This window comes from Mesocricetus auratus, unplaced genomic scaffold (genome assembly GCF_017639785.1).
Source record: "Mesocricetus auratus isolate SY011 unplaced genomic scaffold, BCM_Maur_2.0 Super-Scaffold_100029, whole genome shotgun sequence".
Lineage (NCBI taxonomy): Eukaryota > Metazoa > Chordata > Mammalia > Rodentia > Cricetidae > Mesocricetus > Mesocricetus auratus.
Window position 1 is genome coordinate 13,365,344 of NW_024429210.1, and position 11,992 is coordinate 13,377,335.

Genomic DNA, 11,992 nt, shown 5'->3' on the forward strand with positions numbered 1-11,992 from the left:
CACCTTAAAATCAACTATTAAAAACTATTTTAATGTACACTGAAAGCACACACTTTCCATTATTGAGAACATATGACCAAATGGCATTCACCATGTTAAGGGCAACAAGACCAGTAAGAATTAAGATAGTGGCACACACCTATAATCACAGCACTTTGAGAAGCAGTGGCAGGAAGACCACTGGCAAATTGGGAGACCAAGTTAGCCAGGGCTAGAGGGATCTGACTCTATCATCAAAAACAGTAAGTCCCTTTATCTCTGTATTTTGAAATTTGTGATAACTGTATTATCTATGGCTCCCAAGTAACCAGAACAGTCACATTTAGGGTTATAAAGGCAGCTAAGACTACAAAGTAGTTGATTTATGTAGATTCTATGACAGTCATAGAATGGAACATGCTGGAAACATGCACACGATCATTCAGCAGCAGCCCCCAGCTATGAAGATGCTTACAGGCTAAACAGCGTTTCTTTCTTCTTTTTCAGAACACCAGAGTTAAGCTTGAGAAATTATGGCTCCTATGAAATAAAATTTATTTAAAATGACATTATTATTTGAAGTTACTGTTTAAACCTAAGCTGCATTATTTGGTTTCTGTTTTAAGTGTTTACTCTGGCTTACTTGATTGACATAGGCACAAAACAGTGGTATAACTGACACAACTGATAGAATACTATAATGTCCTGATGCTGGTTTTAGCATTATTTCACATGGCCAGAGAAGCCAGAGTAAATTCCTAGGGAGTAGACATCTTCATTTAACCATGGAGTTTTGTCAGGATTTGAACTCCTTCTCTCTGGGTTTTGTAGGACCTGAGAGCACTTGCTCTGCTCCTGTCAGTGCACACTCCCAAACAGTTGAACCCAGCTCTGATCCCAACTCTGCAAGAGCTTCTAAGCAAGTGTAGGACTTGTCTGCAGCAGAGAAACTCACTCCAAGAGCAAGAAGCCAAAGAAAGAAAAACTAAAGGTTAGCTTTGTCAACAAAGCCATTGCTGGGGCAGGGACTGGGGCTGGGAGGATAAAGACAAGCACTACCAAAATTAAAGGCTAAAAGCAAGACTGACTTCCCTCAGTTGCCCCAGCAGGGGTTTGGTCTTCTTTTGAAGATTGTTTTAACGTACTTCTCCCCACAGATGATGAAGGGGCAACTCCTGTCAAAAGAAGGCGAGTGAGCAGTGACGAAGAGCACACTGGAGACGGCTGCCTTGGCGACATAAAAACAGATACCAGGGAAGTCCTGACACCCACTAGCACCTCAGACAATGAGACAAGAGACTCATCCATTATTGATCCAGGGACCGAGCAAGACCTTCCTTCCCCTGAAAATGGCTCTGTCAAAGAGTATCGGATGGAAGGCCCATCTTCGTTTTCAGAAGACGGGCCACATGTCCGGTCACAGCATGCAGAGCAACAGTCTACCAGTGGCAGGTTTGATGACTGTAAAGAGTTTAAAGACCTTCACTGTTCCAAGGATACTACCCTAGCTGAAGACGATTCCGAACTCCCTTCTACTTCCATCTCTGCAGTCCTGTCTGACTTAGCGGACTTGAGAAGCTGTGACGGTCAAGCCTTGTCCTCCCAGGGCCCCGAGGCTGCGTTATCTCTCAGTTGTGGCCATTCCAGAGGCCTCTTTAGTCACATGCAGCAACACGACATTTTAGATACCCTGTGTAGGACCATTGAATCAACAATCCATGTGGTCACAAGGATATCTGGCAAAGGAAACCAAGCTGCTTCTTGACATTAGATGTGGCATGTCTACTTTCCGCACCCCTCCCCTACGCCGTTTGTCTACATTTTGCTTATTTGTTTTGTGCTTCAGTTTGTCCAGTGCTCTCTGCTTGAATGGCAAGATAGATTTATAGGCTTAATTCTTGGTCAGGCAGAATTCCAGATGAAAAATTTGCATCTTCTGTATACTTTCTAAAGGGCAATCAGATAATGGATATGTTTTATGTAATTAAGAGTTCACTGTAGTGGCTTTCAGTTAATATGGCTTTCTGGGAGAATCAGGGCTCTGACCCTGTACAGCGTAATTTAAACTTACAGCATTTTTACTGTGTATAATATGGTGTCCTCTGTGCCAGTTTTGTACCTTAAAATAAGAGAGGCAGATTGCCTCTGATCGCTGTGGTTCTTATCAAAATTAAGTTTACTTGTACACGGAACAACCACAAGAAATTTGATTCTGTAAAGAATCCTCTTTAGCTGTGGCCTGGCAGTATATAAATGGTGCTTTATTTAACAGAATACCTGTGGAGGAAATAAAGCACACTTGATGTAAAAATAACTGTTTTATTTTTATTGAAATGACTGACCCTGTTCTGTGTACTTAATTAAACTGACTGTGATGACTTTGCTTTGTTACGTAAGTTGTTTCGGTTTCCTCAGATGACAGCAGTAAGCAGACTGAAGGGAGAAAGGATTCTGCTGTTTGAGAAGTCCCCAAGTCCAAAAAATAACTTACCATGTGGATGTCTCATTTCTCCATCCTAATGTGATTGCTTGGAAGCCACCAAGAAGAGCCAGAGAAGTGTGACAACACAGCCAACTAACCCTCACCACAACACTCCTAAGAACTACACCCTGAAAACTGGAGTGAAATAAAAGTAGTGTAACATGCCATTTATTTGTCTTCAGCTTAAATCAACTAGCATGAAGTAGCGTGTTGTGACCAGCCTTAGTTTGGGGAACTGGACCTCACCTACTTTGCAGAGAAGACCACCCATGGGAGGTGAGGTGACACCTGGTTTTACGCAGTGCAGTGTCCAGAATGCTTAGAGCAATGCTTTTAAATTTTGTCGTTTCATGAATTTCATCCAGTATAAAATAAATTAGGGACCTTGGGGTAGGGGGATCTTTTTGAGAAAGAAAGAAGAGGCAGTAAGACAGGTTTCTGCTTACAAAAGGATGTCCTTATAAAACCTAACTAGTTCAAGCATTCTGGGTGGTGAGCTGAAGTAGACCTTTTATTTCTTCAAAGTGCTGCTTCTGCCAACACAATTTTGTGTTCTCTTCTTTACAGACAGGAACTCCTTTACAGTCCAATTGTAATTCCGTTTGCCCTGGAGCAGGCACGAAATTCAATGCAACTGTTGCATAGTGTTCTGGGGGAAAAAACCAGGAGCCTCATTATGACATCAGGAAGAAAAAACGGTCCATACCAGCTTTAGTTTGCTGGGATTCCATATGTAAGCTGCATAGGACATACCTTCTGGCCAGCTCCTGCATCTCCATTTCATGATGATCTTCCTATTTGTTAACTGAAAACAAAGGAAACAGTTCACTGAAATCATTTGTTAAAACTTTTTTCATCTTAATACTAGAACCAATAAACACACAATCCTGTCTTCCAGTTTACGTATAATGCTTTCCAGTGTCCTTGGCAACATTAATGCCAGGGACACAGCTATGGCAATGACTGACAGCTGCAGAGCTGATTGGAAAGGCCACTGGTAGCTGTCAGCTTGGACCCTAATGGCATAGACTGCTGGAAGCAGCAGAGCGTGAAGTCTCCAAAACAAAGTGGACAGAATAGGAGGTGTTAAGCTGCTTTTTGAAGAATTACTATCAAAGTAAGTCTTAGTCCTTATTTTATAGACACATTTTTCTTTTCTACAATGAACCTTATTAAAAGAATCTGAGCCTGAACTCATCGAAACCTTTAAAGCAAGTTACAAGCAGCATGAATGAGAGGCGCAGCATCCCCCAGAGCACCACTGTAACATAATCTTGCAGTCACTCACCAGTTCCACATATTCTCCAGTGATGTTCCCGTCAAACATCTGGAATTTCCCTCCCTTTTCAGCTTCTAATACAGCAGGAGATTTGGAAAATTTTTGCACCAACTAGCCAAACAAAACAGACATATTATTCCAACACATGCTGTCACCCTGTGCATGTAGTGAGGAGTGCACCAGCCTTACATGCCAGGTCAGGGTTTCACCAATAGTGTGGTTGGTTTTAATTTTGTTGGCCATCAAAGCTTTCTTCTTTAGGGAAACATATATCCCTAACTGCTGATAGAGCCCACCACAAGGGCCCACCATCCCTTCAAGTTTTCCTGCTTCTCATCCAGTGTTCTTTGCAACGTAGCTTCAACCCTCAAGTTTGGTAGAGTAGCTTAGGGCATGACTTACGTCTTTCACAGTGAAGATACTGTACAGCTGTTCTACTGTCGTGTCAAACAGCTCCGTCAAGTGCAAAGCTACAGTGGGAATCCTTACACCCAGTGCCACTGGAGAAGCCTGTACCTCAAGATGAAAAAGGGGTTCAAGAGGACGATGAGTACACCAGAAGAAAATGGCAGGATCCAAAGGTCAATCCTACAAGTTGCACACTGCTCCTCCTCTCATGTAAGAGCAACATTCATGCTCTTTGTTCGAGCTTGTTCTTACGAGCATTTCACCTCCACTCCATCGCAGGCTTGAGCTAACACCCCTGATCTTAGTTAGACCTGCACACGGCCCCAGAGCATGACAACAGGATGAAAGATGACCAGACTCTAAGGGTTAACTCCATGAATACATTCCTGTTCCCTAACTCTGAAAACATCATCTAGACTCTACAATCCCAAATTCAAGGCAGAAAACATTCTAATAACGTGCTGTGAGCCTCAATGTCGCTTGCTTTTGCTGGCTGTGCTGGTTCAGGCTCCTACTCCAGCAGTCGGTCTGATGACTTACAGTAATTTTGAAGAAGTGCAGGCCTGTTTAGTGTTCTCATCCATCAAGCATTGGAGCCTCAGGCTACAGGTAAGTTCTGTGGTAGGGAGCATGCCCAGCATCTAAAAGCCCTCAAACTTGCACAAAAAAGCAAAACAGTTGCATTTTCCATTTCCACAAAATGATATCAGCATTAATCTCAAGGGGAAATGTGTAGTCAACACCCTTTCCTCACCTACAACACAGTGCCATCAAAAGGTGGTCTGGAAACTGATTAGAGGCTCATACCTGCAAAGTGTTTCCAGTCACTTTCCTCTCAACAGTCAGATCCTGGGTTGCTACAGCTTTGGTAGGTAAAATCATTCCTGTAGTAAATTCTATAAGGAAATAGGAAAAGCTTATTAGCATTACTTCCTTTATCTAAACTGGTATTTTTCAAAAGAACATTTTGAGGCCTTGAAAATAACTCCCATGTTTTTACATATATTACTAATGCTTACTTGTAAGCAAAGGCCCTTTATTCTTTGTTCCAGTGCTTACTTTACCACATTCCTTTAAAATACTAATTTTTCACAAGTTCTTTTCTAAATGCCTAGGTTATACATAGTTATTAATAATAATTTATAGCTTAACGGCCCTCGCCTCTCCACTTCCCTAGCCTCACGATGCTTATTCTTACTTGGTCTTCATGCCTGGGAGGTCTTGTGGAAAGTAGTGAACCCCTAGACACTCAAATGAGCAAGTTTCAGGGGGCAAGTTGCAGAGAGCCCTCCTGGCCACTCTGCCAGGGTATCAACTCTTAATCTGAGAAAATGACAACAGCCTAGGTGTTATCCTTGTGTTATAGATACCTGTGATATCTGTGGTAACTTTCATTCATACATTCATTCACCCAGCAAAGATTTATGGAGCACCTACTGTTTGCCAGGCATTGTGCTAGATGCTGGAGATACAGCAGTGAACAAGAGAGACACCTTCCATGCCCTCATGGAGTATATAGTCTAGCAGGGAAGACAGATGTTAAACAAGTAATTACAAAACAACTATTCCATTGGAGAGGGGAGTGCATTTGTTTCCTCCTTTTTGACTGGGATCTCACTATGTAGCCTAAACTACCCTCAAACCTGCAACAATCCTCCCACCTCAGCGTTCCTATACTGAGACTTAAGTGTGCCACTGTGCCCAGCTCAGGAAACAAGTGGCAGTTATTACAGTCTTACCACAGCTAGCTTTCAACACCCAGACTACAACTTATTCTGCAGTCTAAGGATGTTTCAGGAGCCTGCCTTGGGAACCCAGCCCTCATGCAGAGCGGAACTTGGGTAAACAGCGAGGGACCCTCTGGTTCACAAGGGATGCCTTTTTACCCGTCTTCAGTGCCTTCAGGTACTCTGCAAGGGCCGCCCTGACCTTGGCGGTGCCTGTGGTTTTCATAAGGTCCTTCAGTGTGTCCCCATCTCCTTTCTTTTTACTCACGTTCACCTACAAATCAGAAAAACAAAAACCTAAGAAAAAACTGGTTGAATGTATTCTTCCAACATTGGCTCCTACTGAAAACTGAGCTGTGGACGATAGAAGTGGTTCAAGAAACATAGGCTACAGAGGAGCTAAGAGTCTTTGAGGTCAGTCCTGGCAGCTGTGTTGTGAATGGACTGAATTTGTTTTAAAACTATCTAAGTACAGGAGTTAAATTGCTTATAGCTTTATCTAGAGAGGGTTTGGTTTGGCAGCTCATCTGTGGCTGAGCACTTTACAAGTGCCTGGTCTGAACTATGCTGTAAGAACCAATATACCAGATTCCAAATACTTAATACTAGGGGGAAAAAAAGGTAAAGTACCTCATCAACTGTTAATTATATGTTAAAACATATTTACTCTCTACTGAATTAAAATTTTAATTATTTTATCTGGTTTTTAATGTGGCTACTAGATAAATTGTATAATGTGGCATTTATACTAACAGTGCTAGTCTATAAACCCAAAGCTATCATCCAGGAAAATCAAATCAAGTTCCCATATTCTTGGCAGAGAAAAACCAGCTAAGGGAGAGGAGAAAAATGGAAGAGGAGAATAGCTCGAAGGAGGCAGGGATGCAAGTGGTCCCAGTGACTCTGGGCTGGGCTGCATGCTACTGCAGGATGGATCTTTAGAAGACCTGTCTAATATGCCACCAGGACGCTGCACTGCTGATGAGCTCTATGTGGTGAAACACAGTCTCAAGGTGTGTCTGAGATACACCCACTTTATAAGACCTGAGACATAACTTAGACACACTTTTGTCAGTGTCCAGCTTTGGAAATTACAGCTGTGTACAAGTCTTGCCGCCCCCCCCCCCCCCAGAGACAATGTGAAAAGTCAAAGTGGGCATAGGAAGAAGCTGGCTCCTCTCAGGGGGACAAGAAAGCCAGCAAGTCACAACTGGTTCATAAAAGAAGAAAATGCAATGAGAACCCAAAGGGCTAAAGGCTGAGAACTGCCTGTTAGGGGGAAGCAGTCACGTTGAGCCGGCCATACAAGTGGCCAGATCTCTTCCAAGCTCACACCTTGTCCCATTTAACCTGAACACATCCCTGAACACATTAACTGCACAGATGAGAAAGCCAGGCTGCTGCAGTCAGGTACCTGCCCGGGTTCCCCGCCTGGTCCTGGGAGTCTGAAGCTTCCGAGGGCTTCCTCTTTCCCACCTGTCCTCTAACGCCCACAGTGCAGTGGTTCACAACCTCCACAGCTCACAACTACCACAGAGCAGAAACTTGACTAGAAAGGAGAACTCCAGCGGTACCTCAGTGTCATCAACTTCATTTTCTTCAGAAAGGCTGGGTATTTCAACTAATCCCTTGTGTTTTGCACCAGATTCTTTAATTGTACCTAAAATGAACAAAATGGGCACAATTAATAACTGGCTTTATCCCAAAGTCCTCTGCCCCGAACAGGGTTATGGGCACATGAGAAGACAGGCAGGGTGGATGGGTCTGCAAACTGGCGTCCCTAAAGCGCCTTTGCCACTGCCACCCATCCCCCTTGTCTTCCAATGCTCTTTGCCAGGGAAAGAAGACACCAGCGGGACAAGTGAGCAGATGGACGTGTGCACAGGGAGGGGCAGTGAGCTCTGACTGTGGAAAGCTTCAAAAGCTGTGGCTTGGCAAAGCCTGTGTGGACTTGGTGAAGCTGGATTTCTTCCCAGACCAAGTGCTTAAGGACGCAGTGGAGCACAGGTCCCCGCAGCCAACTTGGGGTTAGACTTGGACATTTCCTCGTCTTAACTGCATATCACCCTTATTATACTGGCTGGGGGTTGCGGGGAGGACTTAATATAAATTTACTCATTTTGAGTACCAGGCTCACAGGCAACAATAGTCATAAACAGTCACACGGAGACACCCGAGCATGATGTAAAGGCAGCTCATTGCCACAAAACAAGGTGAGAAGGCTCCACCACCCACAACAAGCTGCCCTCCAGTCCCTTAGGAGTTGACTTTCTGCCACATGGCATCAGGAGTGACTGGTTTTCTGAGGCCCAGACCATATATGGGACACCTACAAATGTCGGTTGGTAAATTTAACACATTAACTTAACCTAGACTTCATACCTTCTAGAGCCTGGAATACTTGTTTACTTTTCAAAGCACAACACAGGCCACACTCATCAACTACTGAGAGAGCAAAGCCCTGAGACACGGACCTGACTGAAGAAGAGTGCAGACCAACTCGCAGCACTCACAGACTCTGGCCTCTCCTCAGTGATAGCAAACAAACACTGGCAAAGCCTCCTACTATCAGAAGAGCCCTCTTTGGCTTCGACAGAGAGCCCAGGCTCTAGAAGCACTACTCTGACTAGACTCCCTGATGGGAATGCAAAGGTCAGCCCCAGAGCCCCTCTGCCTCTTCAACCTGAGATGCCCACAGACGTGGCGGCTGGCAAGGGAGGTGCCAAGGCACGGGATGAGGGTGAATGAGCGAACCCTTAGGATGCTGGCCTGTCCACTTGCCGTTACTTCTTGCCCTTAGCAGTCACAGGGTCCATGGCTTTTTGCCCATTTTGGTCTCTTTCCCCCCACCTAACCTACCCCCCAAGATGATGGATGGGCTTCAAGGTCTTGTCCCACACATAGACAACAGGAATACCAATTATCATATTCAGCTCCATGATAGCCACTTCAGAGGGACCTTCAAGATCTGCCCGAAAGACTTTTCATGGCAGCAGTAGATGTTTCTTTCCCCTCTTGGGTTTGGGGATCTATTTTCTTGTCATGCGAAAAAGTGGTTGTTTGGGCCAAGGGAAATGAAGACATACAGGCCATGCATAAGGTTCTCCAGAGCCCTGCTACAATCCAGCCAGCAGCAGCCAAAGACAGCAAGTGAAGGCAACTCCCAGTTGGAGGGGTGGGTCTGCTCACAGTCAGGGATGAGGCTGCTTGAATCGTGTGTGTGCAGTGGGTGAGCTAACTTAGAGCATTTGCACACTAGGTAAACATTCCATCCCAAGCTACATCCCAAGCTTTTGACTTTTAAGAAGTGCATCTACGTAGCTCAGGCTAGCTTTAACTTGAAGGGAATTTTCTGGGACTGCTTTGATGTTTGAACTCCTCCTTGACTCCTGTACAGTAGTGACATCAGAGGCTGAGCTTCTCTCTAACACAAACTACCCAGAAAGGAACCAACTCAAGAGCAGAGACCAAATGTTTAACACAATGCAGTCTTCCAAATCCAGGTCTCTCTCTTTGTCCTCTCCCTGCCCTGGGTCTGATCCTTGCTCATTCCAACAAGTATTAAGCCAAAAGTTAGGTACCATAGCAGAACTTGGCAAAGTCAAGAAAGCCACTAACAGAAATATTCCCATTGCTAAACAGACAAAATGTGATCTATGTACACAATGGATATAAAAAGCATACAATACTGAAACATGGTGCAACATGGAACGAAAACCTGAAATGAAAGCAGATGCAGGGAGCTCTACATATGAACTGTCAGAGGCAAGCCCACAGAGCAAAACCTAGACTAAAGACCCCATGGGAGGGAGGGCTGGCAAGACGGCTCAGTGGGTAAAGGAGCTTGCTGCCAGAGCCTCGTGCCTTGATTCCTGGAGCCCAGAGAAAGATGAAGAAAAGAGCAGCTGCACCAGTAGCTTGGACCTCCTGTACCCGCCACGGCACGCACACTCCCACACGCTATATACATTCATGTAAGCTTTTAAAAGACCCAGGGAGGGCTGGGGGGGGGCAAGCATGCAAAAGCTGCTGACTTCAGCTCAATCTTTGGAGACAGCATAGTAGAAAAGCAGACGTTTGCCTTCTACACGTGTGTTGTGGCACACAAGTCTGTGAGCCCACATACAAACGAGTTTAACTTTTTAAGTAACTAAGAGTTTGTGAGGGAGCCAGGCATCTGTGGAGGAAGGTTACCCCAGGCAACAGCTCCATGATGCCCTTAGTCACAGCTGCTGGTAAAGCAGGGTTCAGCTGAGAGCACTGCCCTTTAACCAATTAGGTTGCTAAGAGAAGTGCAGTTTCAGGACCCGGCGACTCCAAATCCATCTTCCCAAAACATCAACAACTACCACTGCTAACTAAATGGAAGAACTGCCCAACCTGCCTCTTGCCAGGGCCCCGTTACCTTTCCAGGCCAGCTTGATGTTCCACTCATAGAAGAAAATAAGCTTTCCTTTGCGGCTGCTACAAGAAGCCTCACCTTCCACCTGCTTCAACTCACTGATCTCACACCGGCCAGTCTCATTCTCCATCGCGATGCCAACCAGGAGCTCTCGGAGCTTCCCCTTGGACCAAACGGTGGCATCCCGCTCTGTCCTGCCAGAGAACAGAGAGACACGGGTGAGTGACCCAGTTGGCCTCCATCTGCCCAGACACATGCCATCCAGACCTACACCAGGTGAGCCTCCAGCTTGCAAATGTGTTCTCCGTCTAGGTTTCTACTAAGCATCTTCTAACCCTGCTGCTCAGTTTGTTAAGACACTTATTGTTAATCATACAACAGTGGGCAGTCTTAAAAACAATGTCCCCGGGAAGGAGACTCCAGCAATCTCACCACATCCCTGTGGTGTGAGGCCATCTGTGACGGTGGTCGTCATTTAAATAACCTTAACCACAATGTCAATAGTTGAGCTTCTCCATATTTGGTTTATCTTCCGCACTCTCCCTAACGCTCACATCTGAAGGGACGGAGAGCGGCCGTCAGAAGTCAGAGTCCTGACCACCGAACCCAGCCTGGACACCGTTCTTTCAGGACAGCCAAGTCATCTAATGGTGCGGACCGGGCTCTGCCCTTGGAATTGCTTCAGCTTTCCCCAACGCCCGCCTGAGAGGCAGACATCTCCCGGTATTCCAGACACAAAGGGGGCAGGTAGCTAGTGCAAACTGAGACAAAGCGAGGAAAGTGAGACCCGAGTCCCTGCCCTTCCAACTGCACACGGAGACAGCCCTCGGCACACGCACGCGCACTACGCAGCTCAAGCCCGAGGAGGGCCTGGAGAGCGGCTGCCGAGGCACAGATGTCGGGGTGAGGCAGAAGTCCCTCGCGGGGCTTGGCCCAACTTTCAGGAGCTGCAGCCGGAGGGCCGAGGCAGTTATGAACCGTCTCCCGGCAAGGGCAGGCGTGCTGCGGCGCCGCGCGGCCCTCCCAGGAGCCCGCCCGCGCCCGGGGCCCAGCCGCCGCCCGCCGCACCAGTGCCAGTTGTTCACGTTGGTCCCGTCCTCCCGCTCCTCCACGATCCAGCGCGGGTCCCCCTGGCCCCACTTGGCCATGGCGGCGCGAGCGGCGCAGACGACGAGGGCCGGGGTAGCGGGTACGCGCGGGTTTCCGGCCCGATGGTCTGCGAGCCACACGCTCGCAGGTCCCAGAAAGTGCCAGAAGTCCCCGCCCCGGGCCGCTCCGTCCGCGGCCTGCCCCGCCCCCTGCTGCCTGCTGCCCGGTCCCCGCCGCCCGCTCCGCCCCACATCAACTCCGCCCCCTGACCCTGCTCCGCCCCGGACCCTGTTACGCCCCTAATATGCCACACCTCTGGACACCGCCTTCTGCCCGGCTCCTCCCCTGATTTAGTCCCGCCCCCCCACATAAGACTCCGCCCGCCACTGGCCCTGCCCCTCTCCCTTAAGGCCCCCCCGCCTCGCCCCGGGCGCTGATTCTCCCTTAAGGCTCCGCCCCTCCATGGCTCCGCCCCTCTACCCTAAGCCTCCGCCCGCCCTGGCTCCTCCCCTCTACCCTAAGGCTCCGCCCGCCCCTAGCTCGGTTCCTCCCGTAGGGCTCCGACCCCTGGAGCGCCCGGCAGCTCGCTGCTCACTGGTGCGCTGCGGCCCTGCGGCCAGGCCCGG

The 11,992-nt window shown here is 47.5% G+C and overlaps 2 protein-coding genes across 9 annotated transcripts in view; one reads left to right on the top strand and one right to left on the bottom strand.

Annotated features, from left to right (window-relative positions):
* Positions 1–2,357, top strand: part of Usp34 (ubiquitin specific peptidase 34) — a 178,529-nt gene extending 176,172 nt beyond the window's left edge. For both annotated transcript variants that reach the window (XM_040733172.1, XM_040733173.1), the window contains exons 79-80: positions 811–970; positions 1,137–2,357. In XM_040733172.1, coding sequence (XP_040589106.1) covers positions 811–970; positions 1,137–1,744 — 768 coding nt within the window. In that variant the 3' untranslated portion in view covers positions 1,745–2,357. The remainder of the gene's footprint in view (positions 1–810; positions 971–1,136) is intronic.
* On the bottom strand, positions 11–11,551 carry LOC101829423 (activator of 90 kDa heat shock protein ATPase homolog 2). Of its 7 annotated transcripts, XM_021227302.2 has the most exons (10): positions 11,346–11,551; positions 10,281–10,471; positions 7,450–7,535; positions 6,035–6,149; positions 4,956–5,044; positions 4,143–4,256; positions 3,750–3,851; positions 3,215–3,266; positions 2,970–3,110; positions 11–519 (listed from the first exon to the last, which is right to left on the bottom strand). In XM_021227302.2, the coding sequence occupies exons 1-10, from the start codon at positions 11,423–11,425 to the stop codon at positions 497–499; spliced, it is 993 nt and encodes a 330-aa protein (XP_021082961.1). In that variant the 5' UTR covers positions 11,426–11,551; the 3' UTR covers positions 11–496. The 7 variants fall into 7 exon arrangements, with proteins under 7 accessions (XP_021082961.1, XP_021082962.2, XP_012969031.3 ...); XM_021227303.2 differs by lacking the exon at positions 11–519 and having other exon boundaries at positions 2,614–3,110; positions 10,377–10,471; XM_013113577.3 differs by lacking the exon at positions 11–519 and having other exon boundaries at positions 2,614–3,110; positions 10,356–10,471; positions 11,346–11,550.
* Positions 11,552–11,992: the final 441 nt, after the last annotated feature.